The 20,043-nt window shown below is 31.4% G+C and overlaps 1 protein-coding gene across 14 annotated transcripts in view; it reads left to right on the top strand.

Annotated features, from left to right (window-relative positions):
- Positions 1 to 20,043, top strand: part of LOC101898795 (sodium/calcium exchanger 3-like) — a 391,897-nt gene that overhangs the window by 348,027 nt on the left and 23,827 nt on the right. For 11 of the 14 annotated variants that reach the window (XM_059127081.1, XM_059127086.1, XM_059127085.1 and 8 more), the window contains 2 exons: positions 1,538 to 1,585; positions 12,166 to 12,314. In XM_059127081.1, the coding sequence (XP_058983064.1) occupies positions 1,538 to 1,585; positions 12,166 to 12,314 (197 nt within the window). The remainder of the gene's footprint in view (positions 1 to 1,537; positions 1,586 to 12,165; positions 12,315 to 20,043) is intronic. The other 3 variants (XM_059127089.1, XM_059127087.1, XM_059127088.1) reach the window with 2 other exon arrangements.

Below are 20,043 nucleotides of genomic sequence, written 5' to 3'. Positions count from 1 at the left end.
GCTGATCATTTTGTTTGTTTACAAACTGCTAGACAACGAATGTTTTCTCATCGGAGAAAACCAAATTCGGCAGTTCACCACTTTCGGCCAAGCAACTCTTTAGCTCTTTTGAGTCTATTTTCTTTCCGTTGCAGTGTAAGTTCTTTCACTTTTTGAAATTTCAATGGCTTTACTCCGAGCTCATTTTTCAATATTTGCCGAATGGAATATTGCGATATGTTCAGCTCACGAGCCATTTTTCGGCCACTGCGACGCGGGTTTCGATCAAGTCGCTTCTTTACTTTTCGAACCATTTCTGCTGATGTTGCTGTCTTCTTCCGTCCATTTCCTTGACGTGGGGCTACGCTACCAGTATCCCGGTAATGAGCGATGGTACGAAACAACAGAAATTTACTCACATTTAAATGCTGGAGTGCTCTAACGATAGCCACTTGTGGTTTTCCAGCCAAATATAAAGAAATCACACTATCACGCTTGAATTCCATCACGAATAACTTTTTTTCTGGAAAATTCTCACCAAAATGCTTTTGCACGCTTGTAGACAATATAATGTGCTGTCAGTGGAATAATTTTAACAGCTGTCGGACGAGTGTCTTGTAAATGACAGCAGTCTGAAGTTGGTTGCAGTTTTTTCATCTCACCCTGTATATGAATTCCTGACATTGACTATTGACATCTTCTAGGACCAATAGTATAATTTTATGCCAAAACATTTTATAGATTATTTTTACTTGTTACGATCCCGTTTTAATCATATTTTAAACAAGAATCGAAATATTCCTCGTGTTTTTATTTGCAATATTGCAGAAGACACTATATGTATACCTAAAATGCTTGGATACGGAGAATGCATATTTTTTCCAAAAGTATGGTGAAAGGAAGGGCTTTCTCTATTTTGGTTACTTTTCGATATAAACTTTCATGCAAACTTTGGAACAGGCCTAATTAAAACAAAAATCATGGATATTAAAAATCAATGTCAATAGTCTCCATATTAGCTTTTATGCAACACCATTTTCATTTTGATAAGTTGTGATATTATGTCAATTAATACATGAACTCTATTGTCCTTTTTATGTAAAGTCAGGATAAATCTCGATATCATTGGCATTTGATGGTGGCCTCTCATTGTAGTACTTTCCCATAACTTGGCATCAATCTTTATATTTTTTACTCCCATTCAAACGTCAGTTGGCCGCCATAGTGTGTAAAATATGTTTTTTTAGTTCAGTTTTTGGCAGAAAAAATATAAACAATGCATAGAAAAGCCCACATTTCTAATGAATAGGTAAAAGAAAGTCGTTCAAGAAGTTCCACCTTTAGATATACATATTTTTTCATTTTAATTTTACACTTTCATCAAGCCCCTCGCCAAATAACAAATCATGCTAGAATAAGCCTTATTAGCTATAACTAAAAACAATTAACCAATTATTATTATTTTTTTTAATTTTTATTTTTTATTTGGAATCCTTACCAACAAAATCAATCAAAAACCAAACCAAATTCCCATCTTTTTTTTACCTCCCTCCAACAGATAATAAATCTAAAAAGGATGCATTTGTATTTTTGAACAAATTCTTTGGTATGTAAAAGAGAAAAAAAAAAACAACAAAAAATGCAAAAGCAATAACACAAAAAAAAAACAATCAAAAATTACATGTTTGTGTGAGTGAGGATGTGGCTGTGTCTAATGTTTCTATGTGCGAGTGTGTGTGTGTTCTTATGTATATACAACTGTTGTGTGTTTCCTCTCCATCTATGTGGCTGCTGTCTTCTGTTCTCTATGTGCCTTCTTATCTCTGGGTATATTTTTTTCTATATTTCGACATGTTCAATACTCAAACTAATTGTTTTATTTATTATACTTTTGCCAATCTTTCTGCCATTAAAATATTTTATGATTTTTACTAATTTCAATATTTTTTTAAAATTTTATAATTTATTTCCAGTGAAGTGATTCTTTTTTTTTTTTTTTTTTTTTGGGTTAATACAAAGTTTACTCAAATAATATATCATAATTTTGTAAATATTCTATATTTATTTACTAAAGCTCTGGAAATATATCAATGTATTGGGAAGTACAATTAGAGTGTACTTTTTCAAGTTCGACTTATGTGAGCTCTGACTTTTTGCGGAAAACTCCAACTGCAGCCAGTGTTTGCCTTTTCAGCGCTCACTTCAAAGCAAAATAATTTGTTTTATTAGTTTTCTTGATATAACCAAGGTTTGATTGGAAATACTGTTTGTGGTTACAACAAAGATACACTTATTTGGTTTGGTTTCCTATTTAGGCATTTTATGGGTTCTCCAGTTCTTTAAATAGTTTATGTCTAATAAATATTTTGATTTTGATGTCGTCGAGATCGACGAAATATAATCCTTGAATCTTCTACCTCCTATACAAATTTTGAATTTCGTTATTGATGGAGCCCAACAATTTTCGATTGGAAAACTATGGTCCAAAAATATTCAAATTCAAAAGAGAACTAGAATGTATTTAATATCATCTCAATCCGGTTTCATTATAAACATACTCAATCAATATTGGGTTCTAATGAAAGGACAAATTTAACCTATTGGATACTAAGGGAAGCAATTTTTCCATATTTTTTTAATTTATATTTTAAAACCATGTTCCTCCATTTATTTGCCTTAAATTTGTTCCCTCTATTTTTTTCAAATTTTGATTATATCTGTCTTTTCTGATTTATGAGTGTGTATGCGTGTGTGCGTATGCGTTGAGATGTAACATAAGTCATCTACTATCTGTTTCATTGTCTAAAATTTTATTTTATTTTCAAATCTTCTACACATTTTTTAATACACTTCAATGAATATGTAACAAAAATTTGTCTTTAAACATTATAGTGATTACATTATCTTTAATTGGCAAGTTTATAGTATTGTCTGTGTGTGCTATATTTTATATGTAACTGTGTCATGTCTTTGCATAATTGTATAGATAAAAAAAAATAATAGAACAAATTAAAACTTAATTTCATGTAATATCGAAAAAGACATAAATTTTTTATATATTCGAATAAATCAATCAATTTTGTTTATTCATAATCACATAGTCGTAGTTGGCTTTGTATATATCATAATTCTGAAAATAAATGAAGACATTCAAAACCATTCTTGAATTCGAAGGCATTTTTAGAACAATTTTAAAATAAAAATTATTAAAGTTGTGTAATATAATTTTGAAAATATTCCATGATTATCTTTTTAAGATTCTTTAAAAAGATTCTTAAAAAATCAGCAATTAAAGATTGCCACCTTAATAGCCCAAAGAGGATAAACTACCCTAATGCTAGTTAAATGTCCAGGTACAAATTTTGAAGAGAATATTCTTTAAAAAAAATAAAGATTAAAGATTTAAAATCTAATTGTTTAACAAATTAAAGATTAAATATGTCAAAAAATATTTTATAAAAAATCCACCATGAAAGCTCTGAGGGACAATCTTCGAAAAACCTTTGATAAACCCTATTTTACATCTTTAAGAAAATATAGAATTAAAGTTTTAATATTTTGTTAATAGTTTTAAAATTTTGTGTTTTTAAAAACTTTTAAATAGTCATTTGTTGATTTGTTGTAAAGCGTTTTAGTAGCATTTTAACGCTACTGAAACAATTTTTTAAACACCTGATTATAGCACTGAATAGCTTTTAAAAAATTCACGGTTATAGCTCTGAAAAGCTTCTTTGCAATTGTGGTTTTAAAAGCTTTTAAATAACCATTTGTTGAAAAACGTTTCAAAAAATGATTGTGGTTCTGCCTCTAAAAAACAAATCCTTTAAAAATCAAATCCTCAATTATAAATCTATAAGGCTTTTAAAAATATTTAAAAAATCCAAAATTCTTCAGAAAACTTACGACTACATCTCTGAAATATATTTAATATTATATATAATAATATAATAGTATATATTTATTGTTAGGTCTTTAATTTTTTTTAGAAAATCCACGTTTGAAGCTCTGAGAGATCTTTCGAAACTAATTTTCCAAAATATTTTTCTTTCGAAATAGAAATTTCACGATTAAAGCTTTTAAAAACAAATATTCCTTAAAACATTCATGATTAAAGCTTTGATAAGTCTAACCTTATTAAAGCTCTGAAGGTTCTTTTAAAATAGACTTTGAAAAATTGGCAATTAAAGCTCAAAGATAGACAAAAATATTCCATTACAAGTCATTGATTGGAGCTTTAAAAATGCCTCTAAAAGAGCTACGAAAATATTCTTTAGAAAATGCAAGACTAAAGATCCGAACTTTAAAAAAATCTACAATTGATTCTCTGAGGGACCTTCAAAAATCCTCGATTAAAGCTCAGAGCCGTCTTAAAAAATATTACTCATAAATTCTTCAAACATCCACGACTAATGCTATGAAAAACCCTTTAAAAATAGTTCTCTATTTGTCTCTGAAAATACATCGGTATCAGAGCTTAGATAATTTCATTTAAAACCTTTTCAATTTAAGCTTGGAAAGGCATTAAAATTGTTTCTTTAAAAAATCCATTCAGAAACAATTTTCATGCTTTGATAGATTTTAAAAATCCCTGTTCAAAAGCTTTTAAGGGTCTTTAAAAGGATACGTTAACAAAACTACGAATAAATCTCTAAAAATTCCTTAAAATATTACCATAAAATCCAAAAGTTCAATAAAAGCTGTCAAAAGTTTTCAAAGACCTGCAATTTACTTTATTCTTTAAAATGCACAATTACGGATTTGAAAATTTTTTAAGAATCCACAATATTTTGAAATCATCTGAAAATCTTTTTAAAAATCCATGATTGTTATTATTCGAAAGCTTTTCAGAAATCTAAGATTACGATTCGATTATAGCCCTAAAGACTTTAAAAATTGGCGACTATACCACTGAAAGACTTTTAAAAATATACATTAAAAATTATATGATAATTCTTAAAAAATAAATAAAAAAAACACACAATCTGTATCGTAAATAGTCTCTTCAAAACTATTAAAAAAAATAATAAAAATGTCTTCATTTATTTTGTTCTCTTCACTAACATCTTCACACCCTGCTTTATCACTTCAACTACTTGATGCCGCCTAATGTAAACTAAAAAATATCACTCGTACTCATTTTTAAAATACAACAATTTTTTAAATACCACTTTTTACAACATTATAATCCTCAAAACCTTGTAGTCTATATATTTATTCCATTTATATTCCTCAAATTTACAAATATCTTTGAAAACTCTGTATTTTGTTTATCATCGTTTACATTAAGTGTATTAAATCAAATAGCAACAAGTCAAACCATGATTAATCCACATGTGTGTGTATTTTTTCGTTTATTTCCACATTTTTTCACAGGCAAACGTAGTGAGTTTCACCATCAAAAAACCAAAAAAAAAAAAAAGAGAACCTCCCCTCTGAAAACTGAAAATAATAATTCAACCCCAAGACTCAAAATGCAAAGCACTGCAAAAGGCTTGAATTGTTAAAACAAATTATTTTATTGTTAAAAACATATATATTTTTTAATTTCCCAGATTTATTTTATTTAGTTTCGTAATTAATATTTATTTGAGATTAGTCTTGAATTTATTTTAATTCCCTTTAATTTGTTGAGGCTTGTTTCCTTGGTTTGGTAATTTTCACCCCTCCTCCACTCCTTGGTCTTGTTTAGAGCACTTTTCTAGGATGTTTTCTCACCTTAGAGTTTGTTTATTTTATTCACATTGTTACAATTACTTTTTATTACAAATTCCCTTTTTGAATGTTATAACAATGAAATTCCTTGCGCTTTTTTGCCAATTTTCCCCTACTTTTTCTCTTTTTTCCGATTTGTTTTTCAAATGGCCATATACTTAATTTTCCACTTCTACTGTTGCCATTTGAAAGTAATCTCTTTGAAATGAACAACAAAAACACTCTAGAAAATTTAATTTTTTCACTGAAATTTATTACAAAAAATAAATAAAATAAAATTAATTTAAAACCAAAAAACCCTAAACCCATTAACTGGGGAAACAAAATGGATTAATCACATCATCTTGGATTGTTCATTGGTGAACCAGTGGAACCTGAAATTATGCTAACCAAAAAAAAAAAAAAAACTACTGCTACAACAGCCTGTCCAGCTCAACTTTATCCTAACTGCTTATTTACTAATGGCTGCTAAATGCCATCAACCACTACCACCATCAACTCGAAAAACAGCTTTAATACTAACTAAACTATTTGCTATTCGGAGAAAACTATTAGCAAAAACGGCTCAAACTGCAAAAACGTTTTCCTTCCCAAAACAAAAAGGCATCATAAAATTCGCGTTCACATTAAAAGCTATTACTATACTACTCTGAAACTTATATACCTACATACACACAGATCTTGACATATTTATACAACACTCAACAATCCATAGACCATCAGATTCCATTAACATCACAAAGATTACGTGAACTGAATTCTAATTGACCGGAAATCACAACTATTTTTACAACCACAATATACACACCATGAATGACGTAGTGTGTGTGCATATATACGCAGGCATACTGGTACAAATGATAGAAATATTTCGGACTCATAAATTATATTTATTAACTGGCGAAAATTATCAAGATCCCTAAAGAGTTTCGAAGAGATTTAAGAAAATAATAATAGAATGAAGACTAATACAATGGCGATGATAGTTTTGATGGACTTGAGAAAAATAATAACAAAGATTTTAGTTCACATAATTCGTTAAAATAAAAATTAATATCAAGGTCTATTGTCTTAATAAAAATGACGATATACCTTTAAAACCTAGGTTGGTGGGTTGGTTCTGGGCCTAACCCACCTCCATGAAAAATTGCGTAAAGATCAGATGATAATTGCGACCCGTATATAAATCCCCAAAATATAGTGTTGTAGAGTGTAAAACAATGTTACAAAATGTACAAATCAATATTGAGTTACAATCAAATTGAAAAAAAAAAACCTGCAATAAAAAAATAATCACACAATTTAACAAAAAACAATCAAAATATTCTTAAAATAATCGCGGAATATTCTTAAAACATTCCTTAAATCAACGATAGTATTTCAAAAATATTCTTTTAAAATACTGTGAAAGCCATGACTATATTATTAAGAATTTCACGATCGCTTTGAATTTATTTTAAATTCAAGAATAAAGCTCTGAAATTCCTTGCAAATAAAAAACTAATATACAGGGTGAGATAAAAAACTGCAACAAAGTCAAACGCCATAATTTTTAAATTTTATTAAATGAAAGCAAAAAATGTGAATGAAACCATTAAATTTTAGAATAAGTTTAGATTTGTTCGAATTGGTCACCTTTGGCACGAATTATGGCCTTCAAACGCCCATTCAAACAGTCACACGCTGCCCGAATGTTGCTCTGTGGTATTTTGGCCCACTCCCGGGAGGGGTTTCTTGAGGTGACCGACACTTTGTTATTTTTTACTGCCAATCTTGCTTTCCAAAATACTCCAGACACAATAGTCCAACGGATTGGTATCCGGAGATTTTGGTGGCCACTGTGAGCTGGAAATGAAGTGAGAAACCTCATTTTGTAACCATTCTTGGGTGCTGAGTCCTATTGGAATGTCTAAGGTTTGCGGCCAAAATGTTTGAATGCCCAAGACTTTAATACACCCTCCAGAATATTTTCGCGATAATTTTAACAGCTGTCGGACAAGTGACTTTGAAATGACAGCAGTCTGAAATTTGTTGAAGTTTTTTCATATCACCTTGTAGAATAAATATTCAAACATTTATATAAAATCGCCAACCCCAGCTGTGATTCAAAAATAATTTCGAAACTTGATAATCTTCTTCCACCACTGACAAAAACAAAGCCGATGACCAAAAAAAAAATTCAAGGGCAACCCACGAATATCTAACATTCTTTCATCCATCTGGCTAATAACGTCTCTTCTCATTTCTCATTAGTAGTTTAGCTGCTACACTATATTTATTTATCAAACTATTTCTCTCTCTGTGAACTATTGATTCTTTCTATTAAAATATGTAAAAAAATAATTAACAAAACACCAACAAAACTATATTTTTTATATTCTTCTAAACAAAACTAAAACAAAAACTCTTTTTGCCGAATGCCATGAAAAAAAATAAAACATTTAAAACAAAATTTGCACAAAAAAAAAACTATGGTGAAATGTTTTATGAAAAAAAAACGAAAATCCAATGGAACGCGTCTGGCGGTGCATAACAAATGGAAAATTGTGAAAAACTCAAAAAAACAACCTGTGTGTAAATAAAATAACAATGAATAATAAAATTGACTGATGATGTCTGTATTTTTTTTTATCGAAATGAAATCGAATATTTTTAAACATTTTCAATTAAAAAATGCGAATAAAATGAACCAAAAAAAAATCAATGCCGAAACGCCAATCAAACGTATTTTTTCTAATTTCTGTATCTATGTATATCCGGCTTATGCAATGTTCTTTTCTTGTTGAAAAAAAAAAACGTTTTCCCACCTCAACTACTACTACCACCACAACTACTACATTTGTCAATAAAAAACCAAAAAAAAAATATTGCAAAACAAAAACTATTGAAAACAAATTGTATTTTGCCAACTCCAATCTCTGTATAACCTGACCTGGGCAAAAATAAACATTTTTTTGTTTGAAAAATAAAAAAAAAAACACAAATTTTTGTAAGTAAAATTTTGTTCTGGCTGTGTGTGTTAAATTTTGTAAATATATTCTCCTTTTTAAAATTTCTAATTTTTAGTTTAATTTTTTTCCAACCTACCCCTCCAAGCAAATGTTAGTTAGAGTTCTTGGTTTTCGATGACCATCACTATTTCCGCCATTCCTTCACAGTCCTTTGTTATGTGATTTTTCTCCTTTATTTTTTGGTTGTGTTATGTCTTCCCGGTGTACATTTCCTCTGGATTTGATGAATTTCCTCATTTTTTTTTTTAAATAATAGTTTTTGTATTTTGAAAATTATTACTATTATTATCCGTAATTGATTTCCGTAGTTGGAATGTCCTGTTTGATTAAATAGCAAAACAGAACACACGCCTTCCTACACACCAAATGAAGAGGGAATTGCGATGAAATATAACCAATCCCAGCAAAAACAGCATCATAATTAATTTAAAAAAAAGTAGATTGGAAAATGGAAAGTTTTCATAATTTCTAATTAAATTTTATAAGGGTTCTGGCTTTTTTTCACATATAATTAATGGAAATTTTCTTGGCAACTACTTGAAATTTGAAACCAAAAATAAACGCAGAAAAACAAATAAATCTTACAGACACACGCTCTCAATTTCTAAGACTCCTCTTTTTTGTATGCAACAAATTTTAATTAAGTACCCATGCCAGACCCATTGTTACTTTTGCGGATCTTCATAGAATCACTTTCCGAGTCGATTTATGCATGTCAGTCCGTCCGTCCATGTATTTTTGTGAACAAAATGCATGTCGCATTTATTATCCGATTGAGATGAAATTTTGCAAAATATATGTGTTTGGCTAAGGGCGAAATTGAAATTGGTGATAATTGGATCAGATTTAGATTCGGTTTAATTGTGCACAAAATGACTAATATAAGCCCAAATCACCTGTATTTTGGTACATCCCATCCCGACTTCAGTCTAGAATAAAGTAAATCAAATTTGGAGAAAATCGGTTCTCATATAGCTATAGCTCCCATACAGGGTGAGATAAAAAAAAAACTGCAACAAAGTCAAACGCCATAATTTTTACATTCTTTTTTTAATTTTATTGAATGAATGCAAAAAATGTCGGAAATAGCATCAAATTTTAGAATAAGTTCAGATTTGTTCGAATTGGTCAGCTCTAGCATGAATTATGGCCTTCAAACGGGCAATGAAACCGTCCCAAGATGATCGACACTTTGGAATTTTTTAGTGCCAACCTTTCTTCCCAAAATACATGGCGTGCTGAGTGTGTTGGGCTGAATTCTGTTGGAATGTCCAAGATCTGCAGCCAAAATGTTTGCGTGCCTAAGGCTTTAATACACGGCAAGAGCGGCTAAGATTAGGTTATAGCTCCCATATATATCATTAATCCGATTTCAGGTTTATTGTACAAATAATGGCTAATATGACCCAAATGGGTCGTTTCCATTTTGTGCAGCTCAGCTCCAAATTTATATTTTTTTAATATAATCCTTCTGGAAGTGGTATCATGCACTGTCAATTCAGAACTGGATATGCCTCATATATATTAGTTCCCTCTGAAACCAAACTATAACTGCTCTAAAGCCAAATGTTGATAGGTGATATGATCTACTTGAAATAAATTATTTTGTTACGGGAGCTCTACTAAATATGCATAGTGGTGTAGGGTATCATATAGTCGGCCCCGCCCGTCTTTGAACTTTTCCTTACTGGTTTATAGTTGAATTTTTAAATTTAAAAACAGTTTTAAAAGATTTATCTTCAATGTCAGACGTTCCTTCTATGTTGTCATGAGATTATTACATAAAGTCGCACAAAGTACGACTGAACATTAAATGTATTTTTAATATATACGAATTCCTGGCGTTTAGATAAGATTTAGACTTTTGAATTCTTCTGTGACCTACAGTAGAATTTTATGACAATTTTATTACGATTCTATCTTAAGGGAGCTTTTAACCATATATTCGGTATTTTGAGGATTGTAGTAACATTTTTCCACGCAATTGTTCCTAACTTGTTTAAACCTCTGTCTTCTATTTTACGACCACATTTTGTTATGGGAAACACAACAAACTACCTCCCTCGATCCCACACTTCCGTCCTCTTCTTGTAAAACATGTGGTATTTCATATTTAATAAAGTAAACACCACCACTTTATGAACAAAAATATTATGTTGATGAAGCAACATGTGTGTGTGTGTGTGTGTGAGAGAGGGAGGAAAACATATTCACACATAAAAATGACTGTATGGGTGGGCCACGAATTTACCAATACAATTTATGTATTCTATGTCAAAACAATGTCAGCAAATAAACAGAAGGAAAAACCTTTTGTCACCAAAAAAAAAAAAGTTTGCACCCGGAAGAAAGGACCCACACAACAAGTATTTTGACATATAACAATAGTGTTTTAGTGTATACATATATGTGTGTGTAATAATGTCACATGTACACGTACACCAAACCAGCCATGAAAAAACAGCAAAACAACACGTTTATCTAGTTAATCAAATATGTAAAGCTACTCATTCTCTTCTTACAATGCTGTTGTGTGGTGTTCATGTGTTGTTCCATTATGTGTGTGTAAGTGTGTAGTTTTTCATTCATACATGGCGGAGAAAGACAGTTTGTTGTCATAAATGTTTTTCTCTTTATGTGTAGACACAAACATAGATATATAGATAGATATATGTTCGAGTGCGTGCTTGTGTTCACTATATTTTACGAGCAATTTTGCACGTGAGTGCATTTTCCTCGATCTCTCACCGAAAACTCATTTGCTGTTCTTGTTACAATTTGCTGCCTGCAAAGCTTTTTAGGCAAACGCTTAAGCTTACATTTTCCAACACGTTCTTCTTTCTATGTGCACTTGTGTACGTCGTTGGCAGTCAGTCAGTCGGTCGAATCAATCAGTCATGCATGTGTGTATGCACCATTTGTATGAAGACGAATTTTATAATTTGCACACCACCACCACCACAACGACCACCAACACTGTCACAAGCATCACCTCTTCTTCTTTTCTTCCACTACTAAACTTCTTTGCATGTGTTTGTGTACCATCCTTTTGCTTCTTGATTTCTGTTTGTATTCTTTAACAATTTTTGCTGCCTTTGTGTCTGCCTGTAGTTCTGTGTGCCTTTGTGTTTGTTTATATGTTTCAATGTTTTATTGTTTCTTTGGCCTTCCCCCACCAGTAGTTTTGTAAATTATTTATAATTTAATGTGCCTATAAATAGTTGCTTTTGTGTTACATATATATTTTTTTAATTTTTAATATTATTTTTACCTCTTCGATATGTATATTTTTTTAATTTATCATTTGTCTATATCTCATTATTATTTCGTCTTGGAGACATTTTTTTCGTTTGGTGTTGGTCTTTTATTTGATTTAATTTTGTCCATAAAAACTATGGAACTCAGACAAATTTTATATTTTATTTAAACAAATTTTTAATTTAAAAAAACTCCCCACCACCAGACGATGAATTGGCAGGACTTATACAGGAAGCTGAAAATAAGCCACCGGAGGAGTTGACCGAAGAAGATAAAATGGCTCTGCTGGGACGTCCCAAGAATGGTGATGTTGTTCGCGCACAATTGCGCATCAAGGAGAGTAAAGAATTTAAGGTAAGTTCAAAATTTTTTTTTAAATTCGAAAATTTATTAAAATATTTTGGAAAAAAGTGAATAAAAAATATAATATTGATAAATAAATATACATAAATTTAAATATTGATATTAAATTTTATTAAAAAGATAATCAAGTAATTGGGACGCTAAACTCCGATAATATTTTTTAAAATATTTTTTTTTTTTTTGTGCTTAAGATACCGCCCAGCGTTCTACACATAATGGTTATGTTAGGTTAAATGACTGAAATTGTAACTACCTCCATTGGAGACCTTTCGGTCCACTGTGATCATCTTGCGTGAAAAAGAAAGGGGGGGAAATACAAGTTGAGAAATTTAAATAAACGAATTCACGCCTTTTCATTCTCTTAAATTTTGTACTTTTAGAGCAATCACAGCACCTCTATATGTCAACAGTGGCCTGCATATCAAAATTTCAGAATTCCAACTCCATCCTAAATCTTAATTCCGAATGTATTACCATAACTTTCATGGAGTAATTCTGTAATTGTTTGGCATTTTGCACTTTTCGTGCACTATGAACGAATTTCCAAAACCAACTCCTTCTCTCAACTACTACAGACACCATCAGTGACATCCATATCAAATTTCAGAACTTCTTCTCTATCCCTTCACTCAATTTCAATTTAGCAACATTTACTTCTTTCCGTACAGTTAAAGTACGCATTTTCAAAACAATGACCATATCTCAACCTCAGATACCAAGAGTAACCTTAATATCAAATTTCAGGATTTCAGCTCTGTAATTTCACCAATTGCCAAATTTAATACCATTTACAATTATCTTCAAAATCTGAACTTCTTACGAAAATGTTTTTGCATTTTTTAGACATTTTTCAAGGACCTCTTGGATTTTTACTCGTGGATTTTTTACGTAAATCTTTTTGGATTTTTTAGAAATTTTTCAAAGACCTCTTGGATTTTTAATTATCTTTTATCACAAATATCCCGCAATTTATTTTCCTAATTTTTCAAAGACACCGTGCATTTTTGATGACATTTTTCGATCAACTTGTGAATTTTTACTAATGTAAAATAAGGATATCACTATTTGTTAGTAACACTTTTTACAATTATTTTTTCAAAGACTCGCAAAATTGTACCAAAAATATACAAGAACGTCGTGACTTTTTTCTACAACTTTTCAGATAACTTATTCTACTAATTTTTATAGGTAGTTCTTGAATTATCACCGAATAAATGTAACAGATTTCGTTTTTTATTATAATTTTTTTGGGAACCTTTTAGGATTTTTTTTTTTCAATAACCTGTAGACTTATTTTAAGATTTGTATGTGAATGATTTCAGTTTCCAATTGTCTCTTGAAACCAATTTTTTAGAAATTATTCTGGAGGACCCCCAAATGTCGTGAATTCTTATACCCTACACCACATAGTGGTAAGGGTGTTATGTCTTTGTGCATTTGTTTGTAACCTGGAGAAAAAAGCGAGATAAACCCATAGTTACTTTTGAGGATCTTCATAGAATCACTTTCTGAGTTGATTTATGCATGTCAGTTCGTCTGTCTGTTCGTCTATGTATTCTTGTGAACAAAATGCAGGTCGCATTTATTATCAGATTTAAATGAAATTTTGCAAACAATTGAAATTAAAATTGGTGATAATCGGATAAGATTTAGTATATCTAAATCTCCCCATATATCTTCAACCGATTTCGGGTTAATTTTGCACCAAATTGCCAGTATAAGTCATAATGACCTGCATTTGTTACATCCAAACGAATTCAGACTGGAAGCAATTACATCAAATTTACGAAAATCGGTTCAGATACAGCAATAGAATGATATTTGGTGCCGGACATCAGATACTGCTCTAAATTACCTCTGTTAAATTTTATCGAGATCGGTTCAGATTATGAGTCGATTTATGCATGTCAGTCCGTTCGTCCGTCCATGTATTCTTGTAAACAAAATGCAGGTCGCATTTATTATCCGATTTAAATGAAATTTTGCAAACAATATTTGTTTGGCCAAAGGACAAAACCTATTGAAATTGGTAATAATCGGATCAGATTTAGATATAACCCCCATATATCTTCAACCGATTTCGGGTTAATTTTGCACCAAATTACCAATATAAGTCCTAATGACCTGAATTTGTTACATCCCAACGAATTCAGTCTAGAAGCAATTACATAAAATTTACGAAAATCGGTTCAGATACAGCAATAGCTCTCATATATATGTTTCATCCGATTTCGGATTTTAAGTTCCTCGATTGCGAAACATGCACTCCACAAGAATGATCTTTGGTACCGGACATCAGATACTGCTCGAAGTTACCTCTGTCATATTTTATCGAGATTGGTTCAGATTACTATATAGCTCTCATATATATATACTTATCCTATATCAGGTTAATATCAGCCCAAATGGACTGAATTTTGGCACATCCAACCGAATTTAGTCTAGAAACAAGTACATTAAATTTGGTGAAAATCAATTCAGACATAGCTATAGCTATATGTTTTATCCGATTTGGGGTTTAAAGTTCCTCACAAGAGTAATATGCATTCCACAACAATGACCTTTGGTACCAGATATCAGATACAACTCTGAAATAGGAGTTTTAAATTTTATAAAGATCGGTTCAGATTTGAATATAGCTCCCATATATATATACTCAACCAATTTTGGGTTAATTGTGCACCAAATAGCCAATATCAGTCCAAATGACTTGAATTTTGGCATATCTCACCGAATTTAGTTTAGAAGCAAGTACATTGAATTAGGTGAAAATTGTTTAAGATAAAGCTATAGCTTCCATATATATGTTTCATCCGATTTGGTCTTTATGTTCCTCATTTTCGTAATATGCATTCGACAACAATGATATTTGGTACCAGATATCTTATAAAACTCGGAAAGACAAAAAACAAATTTCATCGATAACAGCTAAGATTTGGATATACCTCCCATAAATATACTTATGCCGATCTCAGGTTTATTGTGCAAATAATGGCTAATATCAGCCCAAATGGAGTGAATTTCGGGACGTACTATTTTTCGCAACTCGTCTCCGATATATATTTTTTCAATATAATCCTTCTCCAAGTGATATCATGCTCTCTATAGGAAACTATAACTACTCTAAAGCCAAATGTTAATGGGTGGTATGATCTTCTTGAAATAAGTTATTTTGTTACGGGAGCTCTACTAAATATGCACAGTGTTGTAGGGTATCATATAGTCGGTCCCGTCCGAATTTTGATTTTTCCTTACTGGTTAACTATCCTTATTTCAAACATCTCGTAAATTTTTTACTCATTGTTCAAAGACATCGTGAAATTTTAATGACATTTTTCGATTCGATAGGAATGTTGTTAATATTTTGAGATTTTTGAGGACGACTTGTCAGGCACAAAATTGTCAATATATGAAACATGTTTCATTTTATGTACTCTTTATTCCGCAGACAGCGCTTTTGAAATCTCAAAAAAAAAAACATTTTACCCTTAATTTTCCCATAATCCTTGAACAAACGATTCTTAACCGCTGCCTACATTTTACACTCCCTGTAAAGAGCATTTATTAAAAAAAAAAAACAACCAATTAAAAATAATTAACTACTAAAATAGCAATTAAGTTTAACCTTGAAAAATACCATGTTTTAAAGGTTCCCCAAAGTATGAGTAATATTAATTAAGATATGACATTATTAAACATACGCACGCACACGCACATTACCCATGAAACACATCAAGCAACAACAACATGTGTGCGTCATAACACACACGAACACAAATGACCCTACTTTTCACATGCTTACAAACCTTCGCCTACAAATCTCCTTTTCATACTTAAAAGAATACTTTAAATCTGTTTATTAGCCACTCAGTAAATGTTAACTCTTTTCGTTTACCCCCTTTTTAAGGGTGGTTAGAGGTGAGTGGGAGTGTGAGTTTGTGAGTGATATAACCGAAAAATTGGCTACCATCAAAACCACAAAACTTTTTCACAAATTTGTTTTCTTCTTGGGATAACATTAAAAATTTATATTTTTAATAGAAACCTTAATTTGATTATAAATGTCGATGTTAACCCTCTTCATCGTCTACTTCTCTTCTCTACTTACTTGGTTGTTTACAACAAATTTGGATTAGTTGTTTGGGCATTATGGTCTTGTAACATAATATATGCTATTCGCATCCAATAACAGCAACAACATAAATGTTTAAAATACAAACAGTTTCATATTGTAAAAATAATTGGATTTTTACACTAAATTGTTTTTAAAAATTCATATAAAATGTATTACCTACATAAGTATGTATAATTTGGACGTACAGATGTATATTGTGTATATATGTGAGAGGATAGAACCTTGAAAATTGTATCACCTTTTTGTGTAATTTCAAAGTAAGTTGGGACACATTTTCGTAAATTCCTGATAAATGGTACTGAATTACCTAAAATGTACATTTGGGTCACAATTGGTACGGAAGGCTAAAATACTGCGCAATCTAAAATACTGCGCAATAAAAACAAGTAAAAACCAGTAAAGGAACGCCCTAAAGTTGGGCAGGGCCGACTTTATGATACCCTACACCACTTTCCTAAGTTTGTAGAGCTCCACATAACAAGTAAAAGATTTTATGGAAGAATTTAATCATACACGCTATGATTATAATAATAATTAATAATTATTAATAATTAATAATTAATTGTAATTAAAATTCCAAAGGACTAAATATGCCGAAGCATTTGTATCTTTTAAATTCGGACTTGTATTGTCCATTTGGTGCAAAATTAATTTGAAATCAGATAAAGATATATATGGGAGCTATATACAAATCTGAACCGATCTCGATAAAATTTAGCAAATGTATTTCTGAGCTATATTTGATATATTTCCCCAAATATTGTTGTTACAGAGCGCATATTACCGCTGCGGAGGACAAAAATAACAAATCGGATGAACAATATATATGGGAGCTATAGCTATATCTGAACCGATTTCGATCAAATTTGGCATACTTATTTTCAGGTCCAATCTGATCGTACATGCGAAATTTCATATTTTTCGGACTGATATTACACGTTTGGTGCACAATAAAAGGCAAATCGGACGAAGATATATATGGGAGATATATCTAAATTTTGTCCGATTATCTCCAGTTCCAATTGGGTTCATCCTTGGGCCTAAGAAATGATTTGTGCAAAATTTCATCTGGATAGGGCAATGAATGCGACCTGTACTTTGTTTACAAAAATACATGGACAGACGGACGGACGGACGGACGGACAAGCATAAATCGACTCAGAATGTGATTCTATGCAGATCATCAAAAGAAACTATGGGCCTATCTCGTTTCCTTTTGCCTGTTACAAACAAATGCGCAAAGACATAATACCCTGACCATCTTGTGGTGTAGGGTATAAAAATTAAGTTCGGTCGGGCCGAAATTTTAATAACTTTCCACCTTAGGGTAAAGGAAACATTTTTATATAATAGTATCTGAATTCAAGCGTGTTTCACTTTATACTTAATATAACAGTACGACCGTTTGCATAATGCAGTTAAACTTATCAAAAAGCCATAAAGTGAGTGAGGTCGTAATATGGGGCCATACCAAACCAGGAACCTCTATAGACAATTTTATACTTCAAGGTTTGTCATCTATAAAATCAATTATGTGGGTAAATGTGACTAGAATTAGTCAACGTGGAACTAAATATTCAATGTTCTGCCACCGGGCTAGAACCCGAATATCGGCGGGTGCCGTTATATGGGGACTATACCAAAACGTGGACCTATACATACAATGTTTTGCCACACGAGATAGAACCCATTTTCTCCTACAAATACCAAATTTTTGACAAATCCGTGAAAAAATGTGGCAAAAAATCATCAAAATACGGAATATCGGAAGGTACCGTTATATGGGAACTATACCAAAACGTGGACCTATACATACAATGTTTTGCCACACGAGCTTGAACCCATTATGTCCTTCAAATACCAAGTTTTTGACAAATACGTGAAAAAATGTGGCAAAAAATCGTCAAAATACCGAGTATCGGGAGGTACTGTTATTTGGGGGCTATACCAAAACGTGGACCTATACATACAATGTTTTGCCATAGGATATAGAACCTATTTTCTCCTACAAACACCAAGTTTTTGACAAATCCGTGAAAAATGTGGCAAAAATCATCAAAATACCGAATATCGAAAGGTACCGTTTTATGGGGACTATATCAAAACGTGAATCGATATATCATTCAGCTCTAAAGCTCTATCAGCACTAAAGATATCTGGTACCAAATATAATTGTTGTCGAATGCATATTACGAATTTGAGGGACTCAAACACCAAATCGGATGAAACACATATATAGGAGCTATAGCAATATTTGAACAGATTTTATCCGAATTCGATGTACTTGCTTCTAGACTGAATTCGGTCGGTTGTGCCAAAATTCAGGTCATTGGACTGATATTAGCCATTTGGTGCACAATAAACCATATATCGGGTAAAGATATATATATGAGAGTTATTTTGGACTGATCTCGATAAAACTTGCCAGAGGTATTTTCGAGCAGTCCGGTACCAAATATCATTCTTCTGGAGTGCATATTATGCATGTGAGGGACTTAAAATCCCAAATCGCATGAATCATTTATATGGGAGCAATAGCTATATCTGAACCGATTTTCTCTAAATTTTATGTACTTGCTTCTAGACTGAATTCGGCCAGATGTACCAATATACATGGACTTACATTAGCCATTTGGTGCACAATCGGTTGAAGATATATGGGAGCTATATCTAAATCTGATCCGATTATCACCAATTTTAATAGGGTTCGTCTTTGGCCAAAATTTTACCTCAATCGGATAATAAATGCGACCTGCATTTTGTTGACAAGAATACATAGACGGTTTGTAGTAAAGCGGTGATTTTGGAAATTGGCACTACAAGTGCGTGAAATGTACTAAATAGTACTAATTATAGAGCTGGAATCTTTAAATTTGATATAGATGTCTGTTTTGGCATTTGGAATTGAGATATGTGGGTTGTATTGTAAATCTGTACTATAATTGTACGAAAAGTACTAAATTTAGTATTATGTGAAAAAACCGAACTGAAATCTTGAAATTGAGATCTGGTAATGGTTGCAATATCATTTCTTAAGGGTAAGAAGTGTAGTCAAAGGTTCAAAATCGTACTACATTGTTATCGATCGATCGGTAATCTAACTTTGAAATGTTGGAGACTTCATCTTTCATGAGAACGAATAGTACCAAAAGGTAAAACATTATTGTTCACTAATCGATAAGCAATGAAACTTTGCAATTTAGCATAGGGATCGCTCTTTGCGCAGTTGGGTAAAATATGCATTTCACTTTTTGTAAAAATTTTTCAAATATAAACCTAGAAGTTCGCAAGTGAGTGGCATAACCAGTTATGGTCATTTAATTGTCAAAATGTGTATTTTAATAATGATAGTGTTTAAGTATAAATACCAAATGGTCCAATAGTTCTAATCTAGGTTTCGAAATTCCCCAGTTTATGGAAAAAGTATAAATATTGTATATGTATATTATTTAGCCTTACCTTGCCTCTGTATTGTGTATTTGTTTCAGAAAATTAATAGCTTCTTAAAGCAAGCCTCTTGCCATCAGAGTCGTCCTAGTCTTGTCTCGCAACATTTTTTATAATAACAATTCAAATATGGTTTAA

The sequence above is a fragment of the Musca domestica genome, unplaced genomic scaffold (genome assembly GCF_030504385.1).
Source record: "Musca domestica strain aabys unplaced genomic scaffold, Musca_domestica.polishedcontigs.V.1.1 42, whole genome shotgun sequence".
Classification (NCBI taxonomy): Eukaryota; Metazoa; Arthropoda; class Insecta; order Diptera; family Muscidae; genus Musca; species Musca domestica.
Note: the sequence above shows the minus strand (reverse complement) of the source record. Positions and strands in the feature narration are given on the sequence as shown.